This window comes from Zonotrichia leucophrys, chromosome 28, assembly GCF_028769735.1.
Source record: "Zonotrichia leucophrys gambelii isolate GWCS_2022_RI chromosome 28, RI_Zleu_2.0, whole genome shotgun sequence".
NCBI lineage: Eukaryota > Metazoa > Chordata > Aves > Passeriformes > Passerellidae > Zonotrichia > Zonotrichia leucophrys.
Genome location: NC_088197.1, coordinates 4,630,548 through 4,658,413, shown reverse-complemented (window position 1 = coordinate 4,658,413; position 27,866 = coordinate 4,630,548). Strand labels below are relative to the sequence as shown.

The 27,866-nt window shown below is 48.6% G+C and overlaps 2 protein-coding genes across 4 annotated transcripts in view; one reads left to right on the top strand and one right to left on the bottom strand.

Moving 5' to 3' along the window:
- Positions 1-9,324, top strand: part of KDM4B (lysine demethylase 4B) — a 73,893-nt gene extending 64,569 nt beyond the window's left edge. For all 3 annotated transcript variants that reach the window (XM_064734084.1, XM_064734082.1, XM_064734083.1), the window contains 6 exons: positions 199-307; positions 5,468-5,653; positions 6,080-6,244; positions 6,938-7,057; positions 7,870-7,962; positions 8,628-9,324. In XM_064734084.1, the coding sequence (XP_064590154.1) occupies positions 199-307; positions 5,468-5,653; positions 6,080-6,244; positions 6,938-7,057; positions 7,870-7,962; positions 8,628-8,813 (859 nt within the window). In that variant the 3' untranslated portion in view covers positions 8,814-9,324. The remainder of the gene's footprint in view (positions 1-198; positions 308-5,467; positions 5,654-6,079; positions 6,245-6,937; positions 7,058-7,869; positions 7,963-8,627) is intronic.
- A 10,642-nt stretch (positions 9,325-19,966) lies between these two features.
- Positions 19,967-27,866, bottom strand: part of PTPRS (protein tyrosine phosphatase receptor type S) — a 117,702-nt gene continuing 109,802 nt past the window's right edge. The window contains exons 29-35 of the mRNA XM_064734076.1: positions 26,442-26,727; positions 25,918-26,096; positions 25,059-25,185; positions 24,837-24,962; positions 23,511-23,665; positions 22,681-22,816; positions 19,967-22,222 (exon numbers count right to left, since the gene is read on the bottom strand). Of these exons, the coding sequence (XP_064590146.1) occupies positions 22,154-22,222; positions 22,681-22,816; positions 23,511-23,665; positions 24,837-24,962; positions 25,059-25,185; positions 25,918-26,096; positions 26,442-26,727 (1,078 nt within the window). The 3' untranslated portion in view covers positions 19,967-22,153. The remainder of the gene's footprint in view (positions 22,223-22,680; positions 22,817-23,510; positions 23,666-24,836; positions 24,963-25,058; positions 25,186-25,917; positions 26,097-26,441; positions 26,728-27,866) is intronic.

The window sequence follows — 27,866 nt, the reverse complement described above, 5'->3', positions numbered from 1 at the left end:
GAAGGTTGATCTCTGTTGTTCCAGAGACATTTACCTTGTGCCACCCTGATTAACAGTCAATTGGGAACATTGCCACGGCTGCCAACCCCTGGAAATGTGCCTTGATGCTGAGAGAGGCAGGGAAATGTTAACTGCCCTCCTGAGCATTTCATGGAGATGATGGCAGGCCCTGATTTGTGTCTTCTCTCTGCTCCCCAGGTGGGTGCATGTGATCTGTGCCATCGCTGTCCCCGAGGCGCGTTTCCTCAATGTCATCGAGCGTCATCCTGTGGACATCAGCGCCATCCCCGAGCAGAGGTGGAAACTGGTGGGTGTCTTTTCCTGGGGACAGTGGTTGGGAGCAGGAGCCAAAGGGAAAAGCTGTAACCAGACAGAAAATCATTGTGTGGGTTCGTGGAGCAGCTGAGATTGGAGGTGATGGCGCTTTCATTCCCAAACAAAAGCTGCATTTGTGTCTGCTGGGCCCTGTCAGTGCTTTGACACACAAACAGCTCTGATTTCCAGATGTGCCTTTACTCTCTGGGAGTGTGCTGTACCCTGGGCAGAGCCTGGGACTCCTTCCCACCTGCAGTCAGGTGTAAAGTGCCTAAAAGCTCCATTTACTCCAAGTGCTGCACAGCAGGAGTGCAGAGGGACACGGTGACTAGAGAGAAGCTGAATTGTTCATCTCTAATTCACCTTTCCTTACAACATTTCTCTCTTTCTATCAAGAAATCTCTTGTAGAAATGGATAAACATTTCTGTGACCCTGACTGCAAGGCAAGACTGCAAGGATTTTAATACAAGCCCAGCTCCAAGTTGTTATTTAGCTGTGTGGCCTCATCCGAGGGATTAGTAATGGACGATTCATTAGCTCAGAGCAATTTATCTTAATGTTAGTTAATGCTCCATCACTATAGTGTGTTATTGCAAAATAAATTGTGCTTTTGCTGCTTTTTTTGGTACAGAAGTCAGCTGGGTGACACAGTGTGGGATGGGGAAGGTGCTGGAGCAGTGATAGATGGGCTAGTGCTGATGGATTCGTTAACAGAGCTGCTACTTAGTGCAGCCAGCCCGGGTGAGAGATTAGGAGGAACCTATCCCTGCTTCCAGAGTTATTTCTCTGTTGTGCAAATGGGTTTTGTACACAAATGTGAATGTAAAAAGCATTCATTATTCAGCAGGAGTGATGGGGCAGCGCAGTGCCAGGGTGATAAATCTTGCAGCCGTGGCTCTTTATGGATCAGCTGACACTTCCAACGTGCATCCTCTTCATTACCAGCACTTGTAACGCTGAACTTAAAATCCTTTTACACAACACTCACTTGTATTGCTTAATGGAGCCTCACAAGGAAACATGACTTAATTCTTTAACCCTTCCCTGGCTGCCTGGCAGTGCTGCAGAGCCAGGGCAGTGTCTGTGTGTGTCTGACTCTGCTGCTTTGCTCTGCTCCAGAGCAGAGCCTGTGCCTGCCAGAGCCTCTGCACGGACCCACTGCACCCATTTCTCATTCATTCCTCAGTTCAAGCTGCAAAGTTTCACAGAATCCCAGAATATCCTGAGTTGGGAGGGTCCCCAAAGGCCATCAGTCCAGCTCCTGGCCCTGCACAGACACCCCAATAATCCACCCTGAGAGCATTGTCCAAATGCTCCTGGAGCTCTGGAAAGAAATTTTGTTTGATTTCTTCTGTTGTATTCCATTTGCACCTTGTGTTTTCTTCCCGTCTCAGGGAACCTGGAGAATTTTTACTTGAAGTGCCTTGACTTACACAGGCCAGTGTTGGAATTTACAGGCACATTTTCCTTATGCTGCTGTTAGCCAGAGCCTGGCTTGTAGCTCAAATGTCAAAGCCTGGCTTTAAGCCCTTCACTTGGAAAGTTTTAGAGTTTTCAATTAGGTAAGGATTAAACAATTAATTTGGATGGCAGAATACAGAGGCAGTGGTGCTGTGGGGTACAAAGAGAGTGTAAATTGAGTAAAATTGTGTGCAGAGACTCATGAGCCATGGTGGGGAGCTTTAGGATTCTTCATGGGAATTTGCAGGTAATTCCTGGAGCATGTGGGGAGTCACTGGAGGAGCTTTGGAGGTGAGCAGCTGCAGTTAGGAAGATAAACTGAGGGAGACTAAAAGGTGATGGCATTGGAGCTCCTGACTTTGGCAATGATGGACTTGGTGCAGTACTTGATAAAATTGGAAAGATGACCTTTGTGGCTGGAAAAGCTGGAAAAGGAGAGAAGGAATGATGTGAAGGGTGAGGATAGTTGATGTAAATAGATGAGGGTAGTGGAGGAGAGAGGGGATAGGGGTTATCCATGGTTATAAATTGATTTTTTTAATATGTTTTTATTGTTTTAAGTTCCTGTGATGAGGGCTGAGGTGCCAAGGAGTGGCAGTGATCTGGTGAAAGGTATAACCTGTTCTCTAAGCATGGACCAAGCACAGACTTTCAGTCCATTTGTGGGTATGGCACCATTTTCAGAACTGCAGTTTCCTGCTCCCAGATTGATGGCACATTACAGGCCTGTGCACGTAAATTATTTATGACGTGGAAATTTGGAATAATTAGCTGTCATTCCTCAGTGGAGTAAATGAATTGCAGTGTTCATCATGCAGCAGACAGCCCATTTCTTACTCTCAGCAGTGACCTGACTCTGGTGTGCATTTATTCCGAAGATTTCTCTCCTGTGCTTTGGACTCTTTTCCCTCCCACAGAAAATGCTTTTAAATCTCCTTGTGCAGCTTTCCCACAGCACTTGGCACTGGTGTTTCTGTCCATCCCATCTCCCACACTTCCAGATCTGCATTTTCATAGATCCCAGACTGGTTTGGGTTGGAAGGGGCCTTAAATCCCACCCAGCGCCCCCCTGCCATGGGCAGGGATCCCTCCCACTGTCCCAGGCTGCTCCCAGCCCTGCCCAGCCTGGTCCTGGGCATTCCAGGGATCCAGGGGCAGCCACAGCTGCTGTGGGCACCCTGTGCCAGTGTTTTACCACCCTCAAGCCAAGAATTGTCACTTCCCCCATCACTCCTTACACATCAGGCTCACTGTCACTCACATTTATCTTTTGATCATATTTGCTGTGAACATCCCTTTGCTGTCACAGGGAGTTTGTGCGGGCACAGGGTGTGTGCTAATCCTGGCTTGGCAGAGCCCTGTTGGCATCAGGAGGGGCAGATTCCTGCCCTGGCAGGGTTAATGCTCCCTGAGCCCCCCGTGTGTCAGCAGCTGCTGGGACAGGGGGATATTGACAGGTTAATAATGGCATCAGTGCCATTGACTCCCCTCAGTCCTGCTGTGCACTTTCCTGCTGCTTATCAGCTCTGGAACATGGTTTGCAGAGTGATAAAGGCTCAGCTTATTAAAGGCTAAACCCACGTTCTGGCAGCACTCAGGCTCTGGCTTTGAATTTCCTGGCTTTTGTTCGTTTGTGTAAAAAGGCCAAATTAATCTTTGGTGTAAACAAACTGCCTTCAGTTAATTCATGGGACTTATTTCATAGAAATGTGGGGAGAGCCCAGGCAGGGAGGGGGTGTTGCACAGGAATAAGGAAGAACAAATCTCCTGTTCTTTGGCATCTTTTGCTTTCAAGGAAGAGAATTGTTCCTGGAGAAGGAATCCCTGAATGGTTTGGGTTGGATGGACCTTGAAGGGTTTGGAGTTCCACCCCCTGCCATGGTCAGGGATGCCTTTTGTTCATTTTAATCATGAAAGGCACATTTGTCTCATGTGTTTGGTATTAATTTTACCTTGATTTGCCTTGTGCCAGCCTCAGATAAGGTAAAGAAGCTGCCCCACCCCTGGAAGTGTCCAAGGCCAGTGGATGGAATGGATGATTGGGATGAGCTTTAAGGTTCTTCCAGCCCAAACCATTCTGGGATTTGCTGATCAGTGACAGATTCCTGGAAAAGTTAAAAACTGAATGGTGTTTCCAAATGGATCCCTGGAAACATTATGCAAGGATCCATTTTTTAGACTGGGATTCCCAAAATCTCCTTTTCTATATTTCTGAGGGGCTGGAAACAAGAATTGGTGCTGTTATAGGGAGTGAGGAAATTTGTCTTGTTCCCACTACAGCTCCTGCTTGCTGTCAGTGCCATCAGGCTCAGGATTTTTAGCTTTGAGAAAATGCAATTTCTTTTTAAAGCAGTCCCACATCTTACATCGATTTACCTCATAACTGGATCTGCTTTGCAGAAAATGAGTGTGAAAATGTCTCTGAGATTTCAGACTTTTTCCCTGATAATTCTGGGTATTTTTCATACAATATTTTTATTTCTTTTGTTTGCAAAACTGACTGAATTATCTACAGTGGCTCATCTGACATGGATGCCAATAAAATATTTATGGTTGATATGCTTATGCATCTGAAATAAACACACAGTATTTTTGTTCCATTATGTGATTTTATATTCCATGAGATCTGATCAATACAATGTCCCATTAAATATAATCGAGCAAATTGCCACCCAGTTACTGTGTTCTGTTCCTTCAGAAAAATGGAAATGTTATTTTCCAGCAGTGCACCTGAGAGCATCCAGCTGCTGTTGGAGTTAATGAAGTGTAGGTGCACTGTTGGTGTGAGGAGGATGAGGGTGCAGCAGTGCCCTGGTGCCACTGGTGGGTGTTTGCCCAGCCCAGTGTGTCTGTGCCCAGTGTGGCTCTGCAGGGCTGAGTGACTGCAGGTGCTGGCATGGCCACGGGAGTGGTGAGGCAGGGAATGACAATTCTGCTGGATATTGGCTTGGAGAGATCCTGAGTGGATGCACACAGACAGTCCTGACACAGAGCATCAGTGTGGCTGTGGCACTGCAGCCACGGGCTCTGTGCCGTGTGCCACCTCCTGTGGGGGCTGTGGGGGCTCTGCAGGGCTCCAGGCTCTGCTCCTTGAGAGATCTGAGCTCTGGGTGTGTTCCCCTGCAGAGCTGGGGGTGTTTCCAGCTGTGTTCCCCTGCAGAGCTGGGGGTAACTCCAGCTGTGCTCCCTTGCAGAGGTGACTCCAGCTGTGTTCCTTGCAGAGCTGGGGGTGACTCCAGCTGTGTTCCCTTGCAGAGGTGATTCCAACTGTGTTCCTTGCAGAGCTTGGGGTGACTCCAGCTGTGTTCCCTTGCAGAGCTGGGTGTGTTTCCAGCTGTGTTCCTTGCAGAGATGACTCCAGCTGTGTTCCTTGCAGAGCTGGGACTGTGTCTTGCAGGCTCCGTGTGTTCCTTGCAGAGCTGGATGTGTTTCCAGCTGTGTTCCATGCAGAGGTGACTCCAGCTGTGCTCCCCTCAGAGCTGGCTGTGACCTCAGCTGTGTTCCCTTGCAGAGGTGACTCCAGCTGTGTTCCCCTGCAGAGCTGGGTGTGTTTCCAGCTGTGCTCCCTTGCAGAGGTGACCCCAGCTGTGTTCCCCTGCAGAGGTGATTCCAGCTGTGTTCCTTGCAGAGGTGATTCCAGCTGTGCTCCCCTGCAGAGCTGGCTGTGACCCCAGCTGTGTTCCCTTGCAGAGGTGTGTGTACTGCAGGAAGAGGATGAAGAAGGTGTCTGGGGCCTGTGTGCAATGCTCCTACGAGCACTGCTCCACGTCCTTCCACGTGACGTGCGCGCACGCGGCCGGCGTGCCCATGGAGCCCGACGACTGGCCCTACGTGGTGTCCATCACCTGCTTCAAGCACAAAGCAGCAAACCAGAACGTAGGTGTTGGGCTGGGCTGGGGGATTTGGGGTTTTGTTGTTTTTTTTTTTGTTTCTGTTTTTTTAAAAATGGTTTCTCCCCACCTGTGTTGGCTCAAAACGTTTTGTGTTTTTAATGCAGAAGGATTGTCCAGGAAGGTATTGTTGGGGATGGCTTTAATCTGCAAGAGGGCTGGTTTGGATGGGATATTGGGGAGGAATTCCTGGCTGTGAAGAGGGTAGAACAGTGGCCCAGGGTGCATCCCTGGCAGTGCCCAAAGCCAGGCTGGATGGGACTTGGAGCAGCCTGGGAGTGTGGGAGGTGTCCCTGCCATGGCAGGGGTGGCACTGGGTGGGATTTAAGGTCCTTCCCACCCAAACCATTCCATGGAATTTTGGATGCTGCTTTTGCAGCTGTGTCTGGCAGCTGTTCCTGTGTCCCTGCAGGTGCCATTCCGCAGGGAGGTGGCCCTGGGGCAGACAGTGATCACCAAGAACAGGAACGGGCTCTACTATCGCTGCAGGGTCATCGGCACCAGCACCCAGACCTTCTACGAGGTCAACTTCGACGACGGCTCCTACAGCGACAACGTTTACCCCGAGAGCATCATTGTAAGGCAGCTCTGGGACTCTGCTGTGGCACAAACTGAGCTGTGCCTTGGGCTGGAACAGCAAAGCAAATCTTAAACTTTTTCATTTTAATTTTTAAGTTGCTGCTCGCCTAGAAAATCTCATCCCGCTCTTCATGACAGAGCTTGTTTCTGACATTATCTCATTTATTTTTTGGTTGCTTTACAAAGATGTGATCTTGCTGAATGCAGATGACTTCACAGAAAGCAGTGTTTGTTCTAAATTTCATCCTATTTGTTTTGTGGTTGAATAATCTTATTTTTCAACTGACAAGTGTGATTCATGGGGGAAGCAGATTGTTCGTAAGCACTTCTGGTTCAAAACAGGGAATTCACTTAATAGAGGGAATGTCTAGAAGAGGCTGATTTGTCAGCTCATGCATTGCCTTCCTGATTGTGCCACTGATTCACTGAGTTGCCCTGCTTGTTTTTGAGATACAGGAGATGTGATGCTGTGGGATTTGTAATGAGAAATGTCCATGAACTGGGTGCTGGCAGCAGAAGGAGCTGCCGGAGTCGATTGCTGCTCTCTCAGGCTGGTTTTGTTTGAGATGCCCACAATTAATCACAAGTGCAGAAATACATCCTATTGCTCATTAGCATGTGATTTTAGCACACCTCTGGCTCCTGAGCTCTGCTGGAGCTGTGTCTCTGACCCCTCTCTCTCTGTCCTCAGAGCAGGGACTGCATCCAGATGGGGCCCCCTCCCGAGGGGGAGCTGGTGCAGCTGCAGTGGACGGACGGGATCATCTACAAGGCCAAGTTCATTGCAGCCCAGATCAGTCAGATTTACCAGGTGAGTGGCAGAGGCAGCCCTGGGTGTGCTCCAGGGTGGGAGAGCTGAGCCTGCAGCAGGGATGGGCTGCTGGAGCTGGGCAGAGCAGCAGGAGGATTTGGGAGCCGATGATTTATTCCCTCTGAGTTTGTCCAGCCTGAACTTGACACCCCTATTAAACTGTGCTCTGTGTCCTTCTGCTTTATGCAGAAAAGTGTATTAAAGTCTTGGGCAAAGGAAATAAGAATCCCTTAAAAACTTTTAATAGTTTTAACATTTTGCTGTGCACGTTTCCATGAATAAACATCCCTGGAACATCTGATGCATAATTCATGATATAATCAGTGCTTAGCAAAAAGGGTTTCATGGGAGGAGTTTTTTGTACCTGGCTGACTATTTCTGCTGGTTGAAATACAAATGTACTTTAGTAGCTGCAGTTGTTTCCTTGTGACCTGTAAAAATGCTTTGTTTAAGATGAAAGAAATTCTTATTACCATATTGGCCTGAATAGAGGGCTGCTTTTATCATAAGTGAAAAGCTGCTTTTTTCAGGATATGAATCAAAAATCAGTAGAAATGTGAGGTGCTGGGCCAGCTGGAGTACAGATATTTTGGGATCCATGGAGCACTGAATGAATGCACTTGGATAAGACAGAGGTGCCTGGACAGCATTGAAAGCAGCACTTTTTGGGCTCAGCATCCTCCCCAGAGCTTGGGAGTGCTCATTCCACAGAGACACCCATGGGAGCTGGCCCCTGGGGCTTCCTGCTGTGCCACAGGCTGGCCATGGGCTGTTCAGATGTGGCTCTGAGTTCAGCTTCTGCCTCCCTGCAGGTGGAGTTTGAGGATGGCTCTCAGCTCATGGTGAAGCGTGGGGATATTTATACCTTGGAGGAAGAGCTTCCCAAGAGAGTCAAGTCTCGCCTGGTGGGTACCAAAATAGCAAACAATAAACCAGCTGCAGCTTGCAGAACCTCTTCACATTTTCTTCATGTATTTTTTAGACATTAGGTGAATGCAGCCTCCAGTTTCTGTGGCTGTAAAAGTGCTTGTCATTCCCAAAATACACAGAGTGGAAGAAATCCTGGCCATGGATGCTTGAGAGGCACAGAAATGATTTCCCCTTGCACGTGTTCAGCTCAGAGTTTTATTTTCTCTGGTTAAAAGATTATGTTCAGATCATTTTACACCGTATGAATTCAGTTATATGGAATCATCCTGTCCAAGGGTGAGGTGAGCTGGGCTGCAGCTCAGGGCTTTCTGGAGAACTGATTATCTCCGTGGGACCAAACCCCCTTTTCTCACCAAACTGGAGATTTAGAGTGTGGCTCTTACCTATAAATCTCTTAATCTACAAGATCAGGCAGTCTTTAAGTGCATACAGTGGAATTACTGAGCCTAGAAAAGATGAGGGATTTATTTCATAGCTTTTTTTTTTTTTGATTCCAGCCTTAACTGGGTGTTTTTAGACCCTTTAAAGCCATTTCATTTAAGCAGGTGGTGGGGCTGGAGAGTGTTCCTGGCCCGGGGGGACTGTGGGTGTCTCCCTGTGCTCCTGCTGTGCCCTGATGGCTGTTTTGTGTCTCCTGCAGTCCCTCAGCACCGGGGCCCCTCAGGAAGATGTGTTTTCAGGAGATGAAGTGAGAGCAGCCAAGCGTCCCCGGCTGGGGAATGCCAGGAATCCTGAGGAATATGGACAAAGCCCAGATTACCTGGCCTTCATGGAGAGCCTGCTGCAGACACAGTACCAGCCTGGGACTCAGAGCAACATGTTTTAACCAGGATTCATCCAAAAGATTCGATTAACCCTTTTTGAGTTAGTGGAAAAAAATAAATAGGAAACTGTGGAATGGAAGACCAGCCCTGTGCAATAGCCTGCTGTGAATTTCTTTCATCTCCTCTTGGTTTGGACTGCAGGAAATCCCTGTCTGGCTGCTACCTCGACCTTGCCAGGAGTTGCTGACCAAGAGCTGGGGAGCTTGGAAACCCTTCAGCTTTTCACACGGAGACTTTGGAAGAGTTTCTACAGATGGAGCTTTGTGACTGGTTCTTTTTTTATGAGGAAAGGGTTAAAATTTAACGAAATGACTTTTTCAAATCTGTCAAACTTTTGTCTTTCAAGGTGCTATTACATTGACTACTGAAGCAGCCTTTGGAATTGTGTTTTCTGTACATAGACGTCACCTTTGTGAAGTTTTCTATGAATGAGCATTATTAAAAAAAAAAAGCAAGCAAAAACAGGAAAATGAAAGTTTCCACAAAACATTTTTCTAGATTATGGCTTTAAAACAGAAAATAAATTAAATCCTCCCCCCTCACCCCCAAATGAATTGTGACTGATGTTACAGCGGGGAGAGGGAGAGCAAGAGCAGATGTCCTGGAATGTTCTGGGTTCTTCTTTTTGTAAAGAAACACTATCTCTGTGAGCTGGGGAAGGTGGGGAAGCAATGTTCACGCTGGGATGTTTCTGCCATTGGCTCTCTGCACGCCCTGGCATGGATGTTGGCATCTCTGCCACGTCCCCAGGGAGGGGCTTAGGGAAGAAATGGCCAGGTTTGGGTCATGCCTCTCACCTTCCTTCCCCATCTTTGCCATCACAGTTGCTTCCTAGTTCAGGATCAGCATGGCTTTGAGTTCCAGTGTGCCACCCTGGTTTGGCAAGTGTTCTGTTGCTGCTTGTGTTAGCTCCCCACGAGCCAGAGGCTCCCTGGCAGCACTTCTCCCTTAGCACTTCTCCTTTCTCTTTCCTTTGTCTCTTTATTTTTTAATTTTATTATTATTTTTTTTTTGAGTTGTGCTCCTTACAGTGTGAGAATCATTCCATGACAGAAGCTTGGGAGGTGTTTGTATGTTTTTCTTTTATCCTATTAAAGAAGAAATTCCTCAAACATCTGATTGTCGTGACATCCTTTCCTTAAGCAAAGACTGAGCCTGTGAGTTCCTCCTGGGGAAGAGGAGTGCAAGCCCTGCCTTGAGTGGACTCGGCTCTCTGAGGATTGAAGGAGCACTGAAGGCAGAGCCCAGCCCTGCGGTGTGGAGGGGCAGCTCCCACCCGGACCTTTGGAATGCCCTGGGGCTGAAGAGCTGATGTGGAGCTCGGCAGAGAGAGCCCGCTCCAAACCCTGCTGGAGCCGCTGGAAAATCTTCCCCTCTCCTGGAGGAGCTGAGGCAGCTCAGAGAGGAGGAGGAGGCAGAGCTGGGCCCGAGCTGGGCAGGTTCAGGGGCAGGGGCAGAGCAGAGCTGGGGGCACCCAGGCCCTGCCCACCCTCCACAGCAACCTGGAATGCTGCACTGCAATCTCTTCCACTTAATTCCCTGAAATTGCTGGATGGAGAGAGACAATATTCTTGTTTTGATTATTATTTTTAAGCCCCTTTGCAAGGTGGTCGTTGTTCTGGGGAGAGGCTGTTAAGCAAAGCTCTGGCTGCATCTTTAAGGGAATAAGTGGGAAGGATTTGTGGGCTAGCAGATGGTAGATTAGCATCTTAAGAGACTCCATGGGTATTAAACTGTCCTAGTGAAAGAGTGGAGATAGAATAAAGCAATTTAATTCCTCTTTTACTTTGGTTTTGTTCTCCCTTGAGGATTGGAGGTCCCATCCTTTCTCCTGCCTCTGCTACGGGTCCTTTTCCTGTGCCTGCAAACAGGGTTCTGCTTTTGGGTTCTTTTATTCCTGAGTTTCTGACGTTTTCAGTAGATGTCTCCACGAATAAAACCAAACTGAGACTAATAAAAGTTTAAAAATTGGCAAGGTTCTCCCGAGCCTGGGTTGTTCCTCCCACAGAGCTGTCTCCTGTCGGGTGAAATGTGATTAAATAGAAAACTTGCTGTATAAAAGACTAAGAATGTTGCCAGGCCACGAGAGAAATATTTAAAACAATTGCAAGAGAAATTTAACCAGCAGAGGAATTTTTTTGGAGGTGGGAGGGAAGGGTGGGATGGGATGAGGGGTTGTGAGCGACGGGGAATTTCCTCTGCATGCTCGAGTCCTGCAGTAGCCGTGTCCATGTGTAGTCCCTTTCCCAAATGCTATTTATATTGTAAAAACACAAATGTGTCCCCTCACCCCATATTCAGATGATGAGTTATGTTGGAACATGAACCTGGAACTGTTGAATGCCCTTCCTTAGTGCAAGGATTTTCTCTCTTTTTGGTGATTTTAAAATCCCTCATTTTGGTTTAGGAATGATTTGTGCAGATTCAGGGCAGCCTATTGAAAAGGAAATAGGAAATGCACATTCCTACCCCTTCCTCCAGTGAAATATATTTGTGTCTGATTATGTGCTATAAAAATAATGAATTTTTTTTCCCTTTCTCCCCCTAGATTAAGGCTGTGATGTATTTTTTGCCTATTTTTTTTTCTCTGCCTCTAGGTTCAAAATGAATTAAAAGCTGTTGAGCATTTCAGAATGACACTTTTTGGGGGGCTGAAGTCTCTTCATTTCCGAGTTTGAAATCTTGTGCAGCAGGAGGTTGTTGAACCTCCTCAAACAGCATCTCCCTGAAACTCCATTTAAACACCTTTAATTCCCCATCCAGAGCTTTCAGGTCATCTCTTGTTCCCAAGAATGACTGTGCTGGCACAGGCACACAAAAAAAGGCAATTTTGGCACAATCCTGAGACTCAAATGAGCTGGAGCTGTTGACACAGAATTATTTGGCAGCTTTGGTAGCAGAAGAGGAGAAGTCCTTGGGTTACTTGCTCACCAATAGAAAATCACTGGGAGTTGTTTATTCTGCATGAAAGCAGCAAAACAATTAAATTTTTGATTTCCAGCAGGGGAAATGTAAAGGTCACTGTGCAAATACTGTTTGGAATTGCACAGTGACCACAGTTTAACCACTTTTCCTGTGGAACAAACAGGATTTTGGCTCTGTTTCAGCACAGTTCACTTTGGCTCAACCTCTCCAGCCCAGCCTTGCCATTTCAGATGCCAGCTGCTAATATCCCCTAGCAAACGAGCCAGCCTGTCTCTGAAACAGGAGTGATCCCCTCCCCTGTGCCCCAGATCAGGGTTTAAAAATAAAGAAATGGCCAGATCCTCTGCTCATCTGCTTCATTTAACGGAGCCATCTCTGGAAAATGCAGCAAATTGTGTTTGATCAGGGGTGAATGGTCAGTTCCCCTGCTCCAGGCCAAGATGCTGCTGCAGGGATTCATCTGCCTGGCCAAAAAGGTGAATTTGAGCTGATTCAGGTGCAGAAAAGTCCCTGGGCAGTTTTGTCTTTGGAGAATCACGAGGAGGGAGAAGGGCTCTGGTGCAAGTGTGATTTGCTCTGCTCAGAGCTGAGGTTTCCTTCTCCTTGTCTCCTGAACAGCTCAGAGCCTCTGTGGTGTGCCTGGTTAATCTGGGATTCAGCTGGAACATGGAATTAACACTGCAATCCAGGAGCTTTGTGGCCTGGCTTGGGTGATTAGTGTGAGATTTTTGTCAGCACGAAGGGAAAAATCTGCCTGAGCACAACAGAGTGAGATCCCTCAGCTCAGGGGCGGCTCTGGGCTCCAGGAACAATTTATCATCACAATTTTCACTAATTCAGCTTAGAGACAATTGGCTGCTTGTTAAACGCTGCAGTTCCTCTCACTTCTGTGATACTCCCAAATCAATGGCTTGGTCCATTTTGTCCACATAAATTTTCCTGCAGTTTTTCTCAGAAGTGAGAGATGTCCTCAGGTTTTTTCTGGCTTCAGGTGTTTGTGCTCAGACCCAGGTGTGAAGCCCCTGCAGGTGACCTGGTGGAGCAGCAGACAGTGGACAGCCCCCACCTGGCCAGCGGGCCCCTGGGGGCTGCCCCTTGACCCCTGATATGCCCAATTTTCCCATCCTTATCCCTTTGTGCCCTTGACCATTCCCTTTTCCCTGTTCCCTTTTTCCTCTTCTCTTTTCCCTTTTCCCCTTTTCCCTTCTCCTTTTTTCCCTTTTCCTTTCCCTTTCCCCTTTTCCCCTTCTCCCTTTCCCTTTCCTTTCCCTTCTCCTTCTTTTCCTTTCTCTTCCTTTCCCTTTCCCTTTCCCCTTTCCTTTCCCCTTTTCCCTTTTCCCTTTTCCCTTTCTCCTTTTCCCCTTTTCCCTTTCCCCTTTTCCCATTTCTCTTTTCTCTTTTCCCTTTTCCCTTTCTCCTTTTCCCCTTTTCCCTTTCCCCTTTTCCCATTTCTCTTTTCTCTTTTCCCTTTTCCCATGTCCCATTTCCCATTTCCCATTTCCCTTTTTCCTTTTCCCTTTTCCCTTTTCCCTTTCCCCTCTTCCCATTTCCCTGTTCTCTTTCCCCTTCTCCCTGTTCCCTTTTCCCTTTTCCCTCTCCCTTTTCCCTTTTCCTTCCCCTGCATTGCACCCTCTCTGTGCCACCATTGTTATAATCTGGTTTTCTCCTGCCATCCTCCTCCTCCTCCTCCCTATTTCCATGTCAGTGCTCAGTGGGGGAAGTTTTCCCTTTTGTACAGCTTTGCTTTCAGTGTAACAGCTCTGCTTTCCTGCAGAAAATTGCAAAAAGGCTCTCCCAGCTCCTTTGTTCCTTCTCCCTGTTCCTTTCTTTCCTCAGGATCTGTGTTGGGAGAGGAGGAAGAAAATTCAGAAAATTCCTTCCACGAGCAGTTCAAGGAGCTCCTGGTGTTTCCCTTGGGGCTCCCTCCAGTCCAGAGCAAGGAAAACAAATTAAAACCAAGGCAGTGGAACCCACCAGAATATTTCACATTTATTTTGGTGATTTATTAACTCCAGAGTAGATCGGGGAAATTTATGGCATTGTGTTTTTGTGTTGTTGGAGCATCCTATGTGCATAATTTGGGGTAAGATTAATTCCTGTGTGATAAAGGAATAAAAAACCACAGTGAAGTCAGGCTTGTGCCCTGGAAATAGTTTCCAGTCGTTGCTAGAACACAGTGAAACAAGATAATGGGAAAAATAATGGGAAATGTGGTTTGCTGTGTAATCACTGGCCTCTGGAGGTTTTATTTTGGTGACTCAGCAGACACAGAAATGAAAACTTGAGGCATTTGGCCACTGCCAAGGTCGTGGCTGTTGCTCTTACAGCAGGATTTGAAGTTTCACAATAAATTTGGGGCAAAAATAAAGAGAATTCCAAGGTGTTCCTGGCGCCCTTGGCACACAGGGACATGGGCCTGGCATGAGATTGGGAACGGGCAGAATGATTCCAAGTGTGAATTTCTTTAAGGTGATTATTTGTTTCCAAGTCAGCTCTGCCCTGCTCTGCTCAGCACATCCAAAGAGGGGGATTAAAATAAACCAGGGGATTTTTTGGGGGTGTTTTGAGCTGAGGTGTGGAAGCACCTTTGGCACAGCCCCAGTGTCCCCCCAAAGCCAGGAAAGGCTCAGGGGGCTCCAGGACAGAGGCAGAGGCAGAGCCAGGAGAGGGAGGAGCACTGAGAGCTGCCCTGGAGCTCCTCTGGAGCCTGGCAGGGAGGGAAGCTCTGCTCCATCCTGTTCTGCTCCATCCTGCTCTGCTCCATCCCTGCTCTGCTCCATCCTGCTCTGCTCCATCCCTGCTCTGCTCCATCCCTGCTCTGCTCCATCCTGTTCTGCTCCATCCCTGCTCTGCTCCATCCTGCTCTGCTCCGTCCTATTCTGCTCCATCCCTGCTCTGCTCATCCTGCTTTGCTCCATCCCGCTCTGCTCCATCCTATTCTGTTCCATCCTGCTCTGCTCCATCCTGCTCTGCTCCATCCCACTCTGCTCTTCTCCATCCTGCTCTGCTCCATCCTGCTCTGCTCCATCCTGCTCTGCTCCATCCTGCTCTGCTCCATCCTGCTCTGCTCCATCCTGCTCTGCTCCATCCCACTCTTCTCCATTCTGTTCTGCTCCATCATGCTCTGCTCCATCTCACTCTGCTCCATCCTGCTCTGCTCCATCCTATTCTGCTCCATCCTGCTCTGCTCTGCTCCATCCCTGTTCTTCTCCATCCCACTCTGCTCCATCCTGTTCTGCTCCATCCCACTCTGCTCCATCCCGCTCTGCTCCATCCTATTCTGCTCCACCCTGCTCTGCTCCCTCCTTCTCTTCTCCATCCCACTCTGCTCCACCCTGTTCTTTTCCATCCTTCTCTGCTCTGCTCCATCCCTCTCTGCTCCCTCCTGCTCTGCTCCATCCCTCCCCTGGCAGGGGGATCCAGCCCAGGGACCCCCCAGCTCTGCCCCCTCCCTGCAAGGAGCAGCCAAAAGCCGAGATCTGATAACGGAGCCTGCTTGGAACAGCTGCCTGCTGACAAGTATAATAAACTGTATTAATGGTGTCATTATTATTCCCTAATTAAAAGCTAATAACTAAGAGTTAATTGCCTTTAAAAGATGAAGCAGTGCCATGGCAGGGATTTATCTCTGTTTTTCTTTGCTCGCCTGGCTGTGCTGATATTTTCAGGCTAATTAATTGAATCAAATCTTACTGAAAACTAATAATCTCCCTGTGTCGATTCAGCCAATTGAATTAAAAGGTATTTGCTGTGTGCTGGGCTTAAACAACCCCTCACATTTATAAATAATATCTGTGTGTGTGTGGTGTCACCTGGGGTCACAGGGTCAGCAGGACACAGTGGGAAAAGCTTCAGGTGGGGAGAAGTTTCTGCTCATGTTCTGAGCAGGGACAGATTTCATTTTCATATTTTATTTTCATATTTTATTTTCATATTTTATTTTCGGGTGCAGATGCAGCCACAGAACCACGTGTGAAACTCCCCAAAAAGTGAAAAATCGACCCCTCTGCACCCCCTCTGCTGCTCCTGTGGTGCCAACTGTGGGGAACCAAATGTTCTCTCTGGAAATTCACTTTATCACTGTTCATCTTCAGTGCAGAGCAAATTTTATTAAAGTTCCCCAAAGAGCAAATTGTAAATTCATTAGGGCCCGTTTTGGACTGCACCTTCTCTCATTTTGGGTAAAAAGGAGATTAGAAGTCATCTGGGCTCCGTGATAATTAAAAAGAAGATGCTCAAACATAATTCTTAATTAAACAGCAATGAGATAAGAACTTGTGTAGTCTGCTTTTGGTGTGTTGGAAAGATGCAGAGGTTCCCATTGTAATTATGTGATTTATGATCTTCCACACAAAGATGTAATTAGTTTTTTCTCCCCCCTTTTTAAAATTTAAACATTATTTAGATAAAAAAATCATGCAGCAATTTGAATCTGCTTTTCCTGAAGGAATAGTAATTTGGTTTGATTTATCTTTAGGTTTCAACATAAAAAAATTATTTGGAGCTAAAAAGGGATAAATAAAATAAAAATAAATAAAATAAAAAATAATAAACATAAACAATTAATAAAATAATAACCCGTCCTGCAAGTCCAAGAGCTCTGAGGGCACCTCCAGCATCTCCTCCCCAGCCTCTGAAAAGATCCCATGGCCAAAATCTGCAGGGCCCATGGTGGGTTTATTTTAGTTATTTTTATTTTATTTTATTTTATTTTATTTTATTTTATTTTATTTTATTTTATTTATTTTTATTTATTTTAATTTTATTTTATTTTAATTATTTAATTTAATTTAATTTAATTTAAATTTAATTTATTTTAATTAATTTATTTTATTTTATTTATTTTATTTATTTTATTTATTTTAATTTTATTTTATTTTAATTATTTTACTTTATTTTAATTTAATTTCATTCATTTTATAATTTAATTTAATTTAATTTAATTTTTATTTTATTTTATTTTATACTGTGTTTTATTTTACATAGAGATTTTTTTTTTTAATCATTTGGACACAGTTTTTTTCCCTGAGGGGTTTATTATCCTCAGTAAGCCCGGGCTAAGGCCCTTGTGTAACCCATTAATCTGGGGCTGCCATCTGCCCCCTGTGTGCCCCCCGCGGGCACAGCGCCAGCTCCTGAACCCCAATTTCTGTCCCCATGGCTGGGAGGAGCTGGGATTTGGGGTTTGGGGAGACAAAGGCACGGAGGGGTTGGGATTTGAGGCTTGGATCCCTGGGCAGATCCCACAGGGATCCCATGGGGGGTCAGCAGAAAATGGGAAAACCAGGGAGGTTAAAGGGTGGATGCATCAAAGGGTTGGAGAGAGTGAGGTTATCACACTTTATCACACATTATTGTACTTTATCCCACTTTATCACACATTATTTTACTTTATCAAACTTTATCACACATTATCACACAGCAGGGTCACTGCTGCTCTGCTCCAGCCCCAGGGCACCCCATCCTGCCAGGGACAGGGACAGGGATGGGGACAGGGATGGGGATAAGGAATAGGATTTGGGACAGGTGTTGGGACAAGGACAGGGACAGGGATAAGAAACAGGGACCAGAAACAGGGACAGGAATTGGAACAGGGATTGGGATTGAGACAGGGACAGGGATAGAGAACAGGGTTTGGGACAGGGATAGGGAACAGGGACCAGAAACAAGGGACAAGGATAGCGATTTTGGGACAGGGACACTTCCCACTGTCCCAGACTGCTCCAACCCTGTCCAGCCTGGCCTTGGACACTTCCAAGGTTGCAGGGGCAGCCCCAGCTGTGCCAGGGCCTGCCCACCCTCCCAGCCAGGAATTGTCACAATTGTGGTGTTGCTGCAGTGCCTGAACTCGTGGTTTCCTCCCTGGGAATGTGGGAGCAGGCTCCCTGTACCCCTTTCCCACAGGATGAACTTGTAGCAATAGTAAGACAATTTTCTCAGCACCTCTGAGGGTATTTACTTTTTCCATTTCAGTTCTACATCTGTTCACTCGCCGGCTTGGAATTTGCAACCATCTTATTTAGGAGAAGGAATTGATTTCTCGCTCTGTTACTGCTGCTCTCGGTATAATTAAAGCATATTGCAACGTGAGGAATTTCTCCTGGCCTGGGAACTGCTCTGCCACTTGGGTAATTCTGTAAACCAAGAAAAGCTTTTCCTTTTCCTCTGGAATGTAAATCACAGCTACAGCTGCTTTAAAGCCTTTGTTCTGCTGCAGGGGCTGGGGGCTCTTGGTTCAGGGCTGTGCAGGGGCCTGGGGGCTTTTGCAAATCAATCCCTCTGGGATTTGGCATCCAGGCTGCTCCAGACTGGCTGTGCCCAGTGTGAGAGTGGGAGCTGAGCCCTTTGCTGCTCTGAGCTTTGTGGGCAGCACTGGGATGGGGCTGGGGGGCCTGGGGCAGGGCCAGGGGTGGCAGAATTGATCAAAGCAAGACCAGAATTCCCTCAGTGATGGCACCAGCACTGGTCAGGGTTTGGGGCAGCTCTGAGCCCTGCCAGGATGGTCCTGCCTGGATCTGAGCACTGAGCCATGCCCTGGGCACCCCCAAGGAAAAGCTGGGCTGCAGGGGTGGGTTTGGCTCTGCTCTCATTGTCCTGCTCATCTCTAATAAAAGGGGGCTCTGGGATCCCTGGTGAAACCTGTCCGTGCCTCAACCCTGCTCCTGCAGCCCCTGCTCTGTGAAATATTCCCTGCAATGATTTGCTCCTTCCCCCCTGCTCACAGCTCTGATAAACTGTCAAAGCTGTCATTTGTGAGAGAGACAGAGAGAGGGAAAAATCCTGGGATCAATAAGGAACACAAGCCCTCCCTCCCTGCTGTAACAGGCATTAATGGGCCATCACTTGGAGCTTAATTAAAACCAAAGTCAGCCCCGTGCCAGCTCTGGCACAGCAAACCCACAGAGACCGAGCTCAGAGCAGGAATTCCTCTTTCATTTGCCCTTTGCACCTGGGATGGGCACCAGGGTGCAACCCCAGAGCCTGGAATAATTTCTGTTATCATTTGTTTTACCATTTATTAACCCCTGTAACTGGGATGTGATTCCAGATGTGATTCTCACTCTTGCTGGGCACTGCCAGGATCCCAGGGAATGGTGCCAAGGCTGCCAGAGCTCCAGGAGCTGCCAGGGATGCCCAGGCTGGGATTGTTGGGTGTCTGGGCAGGGACATGGGCTGCTCTGGATGATCCCTGTGTGCCCCTTCCAATTCAAGATATTCCATGACTCTGTGAAAAGATTTGATGCTGTATTTGCCTCCCCAACTGGCTTCCTGTGGAGCTGGTTGGGATTTTTTGAAAGATTTACTCAGCTCCCAGCTGCTGTTCAATTCTCTTTGCCACTCACCTTCCTGTGCTCCTTGTGGAATTTATTTCAGTGCTGTGAGGGGTTTGCATTTCAACCTGGGGGATGGTCATGGCAGCTCAGAAAAAGATGGAAGCAGAATGAGAGCCTGGAGAGCAATGCTGGGGATGGTTATTGGCACAGAGAGACAGGAACGGCAGAGCTGGGAGCGCAGGGAAGGCTGAGAAAGAGCTCAGAAGAAGAATAACCAGTTTTTCCTTCCTCCTCTTCAATGATGACATAAAGTGAGCATCAAAAATCCCCTCCCTGATGAGAGGCTGCTGAGGTGCCTGTCCTGTGTCTCGTGGCTGGAACCACTCGTGCTACAAATTCCCTTTGAGTCCAGATTATGAAGGCAAAACTCGTTGCTATTCCCAGACTGCCTGGAGGGCCACGAGCTGTGGGTACAAACCAGGAGATTTCTGGGTTTTATTCCTGCCTCTTTTTCCCTGAGCTGCTGCTGTTTGATGTGTGCTTGGCTCCCTCCCCTCCATCTCTCACATGGAGTAACAGCATTTTGGAGGTGGTGCCATCCTCACCTGATGCTGATCATGGCTCTCTGGGAACCTGTTAATTAATTTTTTGTTCATTTCTTTAAGCTGGAGCCGAGCTGCTGCTGGTGGTGCCAGTGTAAGGAAGGAGAGGGGGAGCTGTGGATGTGGAAAGGGAGGGAAGGATCCCAGATCAACTCTCCCTTCAGTGCCACCCCTGCCATGGCAGGGACACCTCCCCAAATCTCCCCAGATGAGAAATTTCCTTCTTTGCAGCCACATTTGGCTTGTACAGGCGCCTATTTCCAGCAGGAGCAGAGGAGAGGGACTGCTCTGTGTTCCTGTTGAGCAGCAGGATGGGTTTGGGAGGCCCTCCCACACACACAGGGCTGCAGCACGTTCAGACAATCTTCCTTTAATACAAAGTCAATATATCTACATACACCGTGGTATGAAAACCACTTACTGTTTCAGTTTGAAATAACAGTGTGAAAGCAACAGCACTTTGCTCTCATACAAAGAAAAAAACCTCCCCCCTCCCCCCAACTTGTCCAGTAAGATTTTTGCTGCAACATACTTAGAAATTTGGGCAACTTTCACACAAATAAGTAAAATCTCGAAGAAGCCTTTCAGTCGGTTCTTTTTTTTTTTTCTTTTTCATTTTTTCAGTTAAAGACAGGAAATGGGTTGTGTGGGGGGTTCTGGGCAGCACTTGATGGCCATGATTACCCCTTCTAGAAAAATAAAACAAAACAAAAAAAAGAGAGGGCAGAGGTGAGCAGAGTTAGGGGCAGGGTGGCTTTTCTCAGATATTCTGAGCTCTGGATGCTGAAACTCCTGGGCACTGGAGCCACGAGCAGCACAGAGAGAGGCCAGGCTGGGTCTGCAACACACCTGGGATGGTAAAACACCTGATGGGTGTCAAGGCTCCAAAATCATTCTGTCTCCAGTCAGCAAAAGCCACTGGTGGTGCTGAATGTCCCAGTTCAGCCCTGGCCCTGCGTGGCCACAGCTGGAGGGGAATTGGCACTGCCACCACCCCTAAAGGGAATTGGCACTGCCACCACCCCTGCACCTCCTGCTCCCTCCCTTCCAGGGACCTGGGATATGTCTGTGATTGAAAACAAGAGAACCCAAAAAAAAAAAAAAATTACTAATAATAATAAAAAAAAAATCCAGAAAGGACATTTTGTTCTTACATGAGCAAGTTAAACCTTTTAAATGGTAGAAAAGCAATATGTAGAAGTAGCAATTTGCACTGCATTTTTATATATCACAGCCATTACACGTAACATTTCTACAGTGAAAAAATAGACTGTCTTTGAACATAATATGAACAAATAAGCAAATTTTTCTTTTAAATTCATTGACTGATATTCTTTGTCTTTAAAAAAAAAAAAGGAAAAAATACACTATTTAAAAAAAAGGTAATGTCACTTGTTACAGTTACATCGATACTTTAAAGAAAGCCACTCACAGTATTTGCCATTGGATGCACCTTCCTGGATCTTTCCCAGTTCTTTTACAGCTGGGGCATGTTGGGGACAGTGGGAGATGTGCAAGGAGTGCCTGGTGCTGGGCCAGTCCTGAGAGGAGCTCCCGAGAGCTGCTGAGTTCAGAGGCGAGGGGCTGGCACCAGGAACCAGCTGGGTTTGGGAAATCAATTTCTGCAGGGGGTTCTGGGGCTCCTGCAGGGAGATGCTGCTGGCAGGAGCAGGGGGACACGGCTGTGGATGTGCAAAGAGCCTGGGGAAGGGGCTGCCTTCGTCCCACCCTGCTCCAAGGAAAGCCTGGTGTGCTGGGAGGGGGCCCAGACCCAGCAGCCAGAGACCCCAGCCCAAGCAAGGCAGGGGTTACCCCCCACAGCCAGCTCTGGGGGTTGTAACTCGCTCTTTTAGCCTTTTAAATACCCTAAAAAATAAAATTTTGGAATTAGAAGAAATGAGGAATGTTCCAAGTATTCAAAACGTGAGCTATAAAACCTCTGGCGTGGCAGGGGCATCCCGTGAATGTTTGCAAGGTGCCTGCAAGCCCAGAATCATCCCAATGCTGATACTGAGGTTATTAAGACTCCAGCTAGAAGAACTCCTGACCCTAAGTCTGCCTAAGTGTTGAGATTTTGCTCCTTTTCTTTCACAGAACACCTTCAATTCTGCAAGTGACTTCCTTTAAAGACTGCCAACTACATTAGTAAATAAACTGAACTCTAATGATGTAACCAAAGTCGGTTTTTCCTTCCCTTCTCCAGCAGAAACGGTTCCCAAGGTGTGTTGTAGCTTTTGGATCAGTTTCCCCATGTCCATCCATCCATCCATCCATCCGTCCATCCATCCTCCCCAGGGAACACCTCCTGAGGTTGCAGAGCAGGTGTGAGCAGCCCTCCTGGGCTGCCCCTGCGAGGGCCAGGTCACAAGGTGGAGATGCCCAAGGGGTGTTCCTTCCAATCCTCCCCCCTGCTCCCGATGCACTGTCCAGATGAAAAGGTTCTTCTTCTGAGTCAGTTTTGTAAGTTCAAGCGCTCCTCCTGGGTCAGAAGAGGCCTTCCAGGACTGAAGTGGTTGGTAGAGTCTGCACAACGATGGCTTTTTATGTTGCATAGTGATCAAAACTTCCCAGATACTCCAGAGCTGCCTGGTAACAGAACTGGTATTCATCCTGCCAACAGCAAAGAGAAGCAGCCTCAGAGGTGGGAATGGCTCCTCAGGACCCCTGTCCTGCTTTCCAGACAGCACCAAGCTGAGCAGGAACCTCTGTGATTCTCAAAGAGCTGAGAACTCCTGGGAGAGGGAAGCTCCAGCTCTCCTTTATGCCTGTGCCTCTCAGGTGCTGAACATCCCCCTCTCCTGACAGCCCCACAGATTTGTGTGCTTGGCTAAGAATAGAGCCTCCAGACTGGCATGGAATCTTTAAGGGACTTTCTAACAATAGGAATAGGGTTTTTTTTAAAATTCCTTTTGTATTTTTTAGTCAGTAGTGCAGCCTGGGCCAGTGAAGGCAGTGAAACGAGAGGGGCTGGAGGTTCCTCTCTCAAGCCAAGCCAAGCCAAGCCAAGCCAAGCCAAGCCAAGCCAAGCCATTTCCTGATCCCTGGGACAGGCTGGGGGCCCCCCTCACCTCTGTTTGCACCATTGCAGGTCGTTGTGTTCGCAGCATCTTCACTGTCTGGAAAATATCTACAACCCCCTCGTAGCGCATCCGCTCCAGGACGATGCTCAGGGTGATGAACACTCCGGTCCTGCCCACGCCAGCACTGCAGCAAAGGGGGGAAATCATCAGGGAATTGTGTGCTGCAATGTCCAAATGTTCCTGTCAATGCTGCTTGGGGTGGGGCTGAGCCCTGTGAATGCGTTGGAAGTGGAGAGCCTGGGTCAGTCCTCCAGGAGAGACACCCAGAAATAACCCAAGTGCCACAGTGTGACCCAAAAAATGCTTGAGGAAGGGAAATTTAAGAAGTTAAAAGCTTTGGGTAGTGGTAAACAGTGTTGAGTAGGAAAATGATTCATAATATGTAATATTGGGCTTTTGAAAATGAATAATTTTAATAAGAATGGATCATCCTGTCCTGCCTGTGGGTAAGGAGGTACAATTCTTGCTAGCAGCAAACAGCCCAGCAGTGCTGGAGGTGTAAATTGGGTTGAGACTGGTAAAAAATACTTCTAATTCTGCAGGTCAAATATAACAGATATTCTAAAGATATATATATGTCACACTGTGGCTCTCATCTCCTTCAGAGATATTTCATCTCTCTAAATATAAAGAGTCAAAAGCCTTGTGGGCAGTGCCAGGGCTGAAGGGAGATGAGTTTGGCTGGCAGAGGCAAATGTTTGGCACCAACACCCCAAGAAATCTCCCTGCAAGGATGGGGTGGAAAGGGAGGATATCTGGATTGCAATTCCCTCTGCTCTCCCCCATCCCATCTGGGTGAGGTGTGTCCAGGTGCCTACCTGCAGTGGACAGAGATGGGGCCATCCTGGCCAAACTGCTCCTTGGTCTTGTGCACCTGCCCAATGAAGTCGATGAAACCTTCTCCTGATTTTGGCACACCTTGCTCTGGCCAGTCAGTGAACTGGAACTGACGAACAGTTCGTGACTGACCATCCTGGGGGACAAAACAGGAATAGTTCAACACCTGTGTTTGTGACAACACACAGAAAAGGCAAAAAAACCCCTCTATTTTTGCTGCTGGTTTGTTAAAGGGCATGAAAAGTTGAGGCAGCTCAGTGTTGTAGTCGAGTGCACACGTATTTATTATCCAGCCCCATGGTGATGAAGCTGCTTGTGTTGCAGCTGACATTCCTGGAGTCAGGCTGTCAGCACAGATCCATATCCTGGCAGGTGCTGAAAGCTCTGACCACTGCAGACAGCACAGATGGAGTCTTCAGCAAAGGAACGTTCAAGGTGAGGTGTTGGCCCCTCTAATCAATCTTCACAAAGAATTGCCACAGTGTCAGAATTACAGCTGACAGGAAGATAAATCTTGTTCTACGAGGACTGATGAGGCATCCTCCTCCTCAACCTTGCAAATTGAATTATCAGGTTCTGGAATACTTTGGCAACCTCAAAAGCTGTGCTGTGAGAGGGAGGGTTATGTTTGCTACAGAAATTTGAGAAGGTATTGAAATGTTCCTTCAGATGAGAAAGCTGACATTGAATCGAAGATTATTGGAGTGAATTTGTCCCTTTGAACATGACTGACAGTGGCTCCTCTCCAAGCCATAGAAGTGCTCATTTTCTGAAGGGTGCAGAAAAACCTTTGCAAGATTTTTATCAGCTTTTGCTTTCTGCTTTCACCTCAAATAAGCTGCAGCTAAACCCCAAAGCCAGGCACCTCTCTAACAAAGCAACTCACGGCAGTGAGAGAGGTTTGAAACTACTTTCAATTTGTAAGAACAAATACTCCAGTCCATCCTGTGTGTGTGGGTTCTGTTCCTCATCACAACTGAGCTCCTGGGCACATGGACTCCAAACCTCCCTGGGCAGCCCCTTCCACTACCTGACCAGACTTTACATGGAGAAATTCCTGCTGATGTCCAACCTGAACCTCTCCTGGCACAGCTTGAGGCTGTTTTGTCTTGTTCTGTGAGCAGAGCACCTTGTTCTGTGCAGGGGCTGGACTCGATGATCCTTGTGGGTCCCTTCCTACCAGGACATTCCATGAGCTCTCCTCCACTGATGACCCCAGAGAAAGTGTGGACACCTCAGCCAAGCCCCCCAAACCCTCCTGCCAGCCCCATTCCTCCCAGTTTGAACTGCCCCACACCAACACCTACCCTGGCATCTGTGACCTTGAACTCCCTCAGGATGTACTGGGGCATGTTGTACTCAGCCATGGGGTCCACCACGAAGTACTGGTACCGTGCTGAGCGCTCTGCAGGCCAGTACTGATGGCACTTCTCCTGTTGGGACAAACAGGTCCTGTCAGCCCTTGTCCATCCTGCAGATCCCCTCCCAGCCCTTTCCTGCCCTCCAGGATCCCTCCCAGCCCCACTCACCCGCCCCATCTCCCGAAGCTTGGTCAGCATCACCACGATGGTGGAGTTGTTTTCCCAGAGCATCCTCCAGAAGTCCTCGGTGGTCTCTGCCAGTGGCCCCTGCGTGGCTATGTAGGCTCTCTGCTGCCTGGGGAGCCCAAAGCAAGGAGGGGTCAGGGGGGTGAGCACTGCATGGGCAGCAGCTTTGGGGAATGCAGGGAAAGGCTGGAGAGTGGCAGAGCACATGGAAGTGCTGGGGAAGGACTAGAACTGCACAGGGTCTAGAGGGGTTGGGATGTCTTTGGTGCCAGTGGTGAAGCTCTCCTTAAATATCACTTCCAAGGGGTAAATTCAACCTAATCCCAGTGCCACAGCCATGGCCAGCACTGCTGGTCCTGGACAGGAGGAAAACCTGCACATTGAGTTGCTTCATTCCCTCCAATCCCAGCCACGGAGCGCTGCAGCTCCCAGGGCTGGATTTTCCTGGGGGAAGCTTTGGGGATTGCAATGCCCCCAAATCAGAGAGGTAACAAAAGGGCCAATCCATATTAAGAAACCTCCCAACGGCCAAACCCGCACTGGGCTGACCCTCTGTGCTCAGGACCTGCAGCTGAGGAGGGGCTGCACTGCTTTAGAGGATCATTTAATAATTTAGCTATCATAGAGGTAATTTAAGACTACCACAGGGGAAAAATCTCCTCAGCAGGCTGGATTTGAGTGTGGGGTGGGATTTAGCCCTGGCACCTGTGATGGGGCAGGTGATGGGCAGCACAGGTGATGGGGCAGGTGGTGGCCAAGAGAGGTGATGGGGCAGGTGGTGGCCAGCAGGGGCTGCCCGTGCAGAGGCAGCCCGGGCTCAGGGCTCGGGGCAGAGCCGTACCTGTAGCCATCAATGAAGCTGGCGTTGATGTAGTCGGAGCCCTCGACGCCGCGGATGGGCTGCAGGCACACCCGCGTGGTCTCGTAGGGCATGATGTTCACCAGGCGGTTCTTGAACTTGTTGCAGGGCAGGTTGGCGCTGATGAAGCGCGAGGTGTGGGCCTTGGAGTTGGCCAGGCGCTGTGGGCAGGAGACACTCACTGGAGGCTGCTCCTGACCCATACCAGCCCTTAAACCTGTCCTACCCTCTGGGTGCCCTCCTGGGGTTTGTTTCTGGGGGTGAGGCCTTTCCCTAAGCAAAACTTTCAGAAAATAGTACTGCTACTAAAAAAGTTAAAAATCCCTCCAATTTAAGAGGGAGTAAAGTCATTCTGGATCTGGAATGAGCAGGGAAGCAGCCTGTGGTGCCAGGCAAGCTTTCCCAGGGAACTGCAATGTAAGTACCTCCCACATGGAAGCAGCAAGGTGCCATCAGCCTAACGAAGGCTCCCTGTGACCACCCAGCCCTGGGCAGCCCATCCTCACCTTGAACTCCAGCTCCATGCCCGTGACGTGCTCCCTGGCCTCGATCTGTGCCAGTTTCTGGATGTAGCTGTAGAGGTTCCGAGCCGGGACCTCGGTGTTGCCGCAGGCCACGGCCTCCAGCAAGGCATCGTGGATGAAGCTGTACTGGTCCTCAGTCTGCACCATGTAGTTGCGCTGGGACCTCATGAGGGTGACGTGCCCGTAGATGTCCACGGTCTTCTCGTGCTTGATCCTCTCCAGCATGGCGTCGATCACGATGAAGCAGCCGGTGCGTCCCACGCCCGCGCTGGGGACAGGGCACAGGGGGTGAGGGATTGGCCTTCACTGGGTGGTGCCTGCTGCCCCTGCACGCTGCTCTGTGTCCCCTGCACACCTCTCTGTGTCCCCTCCATGCTGCTCTGTGTCCCCTCCACGCTGCTCTGCCCCCTCTCCACCCTGCTCTGTCCTGTCCCCCCTCCACTGTGACACCCCAGGCCAGGCACAGCTGTGGCAGCCCCCCCTGAGGCTCCAACAAGGGGCTGGCAGGATCTAAACCCCCCTGTTTAATGTCTCAGATCTCTGCAGCTGAAAGAGCACTGATGTTGTAATGAGCAACATGCGTCACCTCTCTCCCTCAATGTTTTTGTGCATCAGGTAACATCAGACCCGTGTGTAATGGCATTTGTGCCTCAGCAGGGCTCTGTGCTCTCTTGTGCCACTGCTAATAAAGGGTTTCCTTTTACCATTCCAGTGCTGTCCCTTTTTTCCAGGAGCCCCCTTGATCTCTGTTAATTAGACTGCCTAACACCTGAACCAAGCAGGTGACTGGAGCTTTGGCAAGAATTTAGCAGCTGATCTGGGAGCTGGTTGTGAGCTGACAGCTCTTTATTCATTTTCTGAGGTGCACAATAATTGCCATCTGCAAGGGTAGTGATAAGTTGCCCACTCACAAAGACTGTTTAAATGGCATCCTCCAGCAGAGGCAGGATTAGCTTCCCCAGCAGCCTGCACAATGCAGATCTTCCCCCAGTGCCCAGGAACCTGCAGGCTCCTCCACACCCTCCTGAGGAACACAGGGATTTATCTGCATTGAGGCCTCGAGGATTCCTCACTGGGTTGTAAATTAAATTAGGGAATGCTACCTGCCTTCAGCCTGGCATTATCAGGAAGGCTGCAGCACTCAGAAACCCTCTGTCAATCACTGTCAGCCCTGCCTTGGGCAGCTGAGGCAGCTCTGCCTCCCAGACACCTCCAACACCCTCTGAGGTCACACCTCCTCCTCCTTTCTCATTGTGACCACAGACAGCCCCACCACACAGAACCAGACACTGCTACAGCACCAGGCACTTCCCATGGCTTAACCAGATCATCAAATCCCAGAATGGTTTGGTTGCAAAGGGACCCTAAAGCTCATCCAGTGCCACCCCCTGCCATGGCCAGGGACAC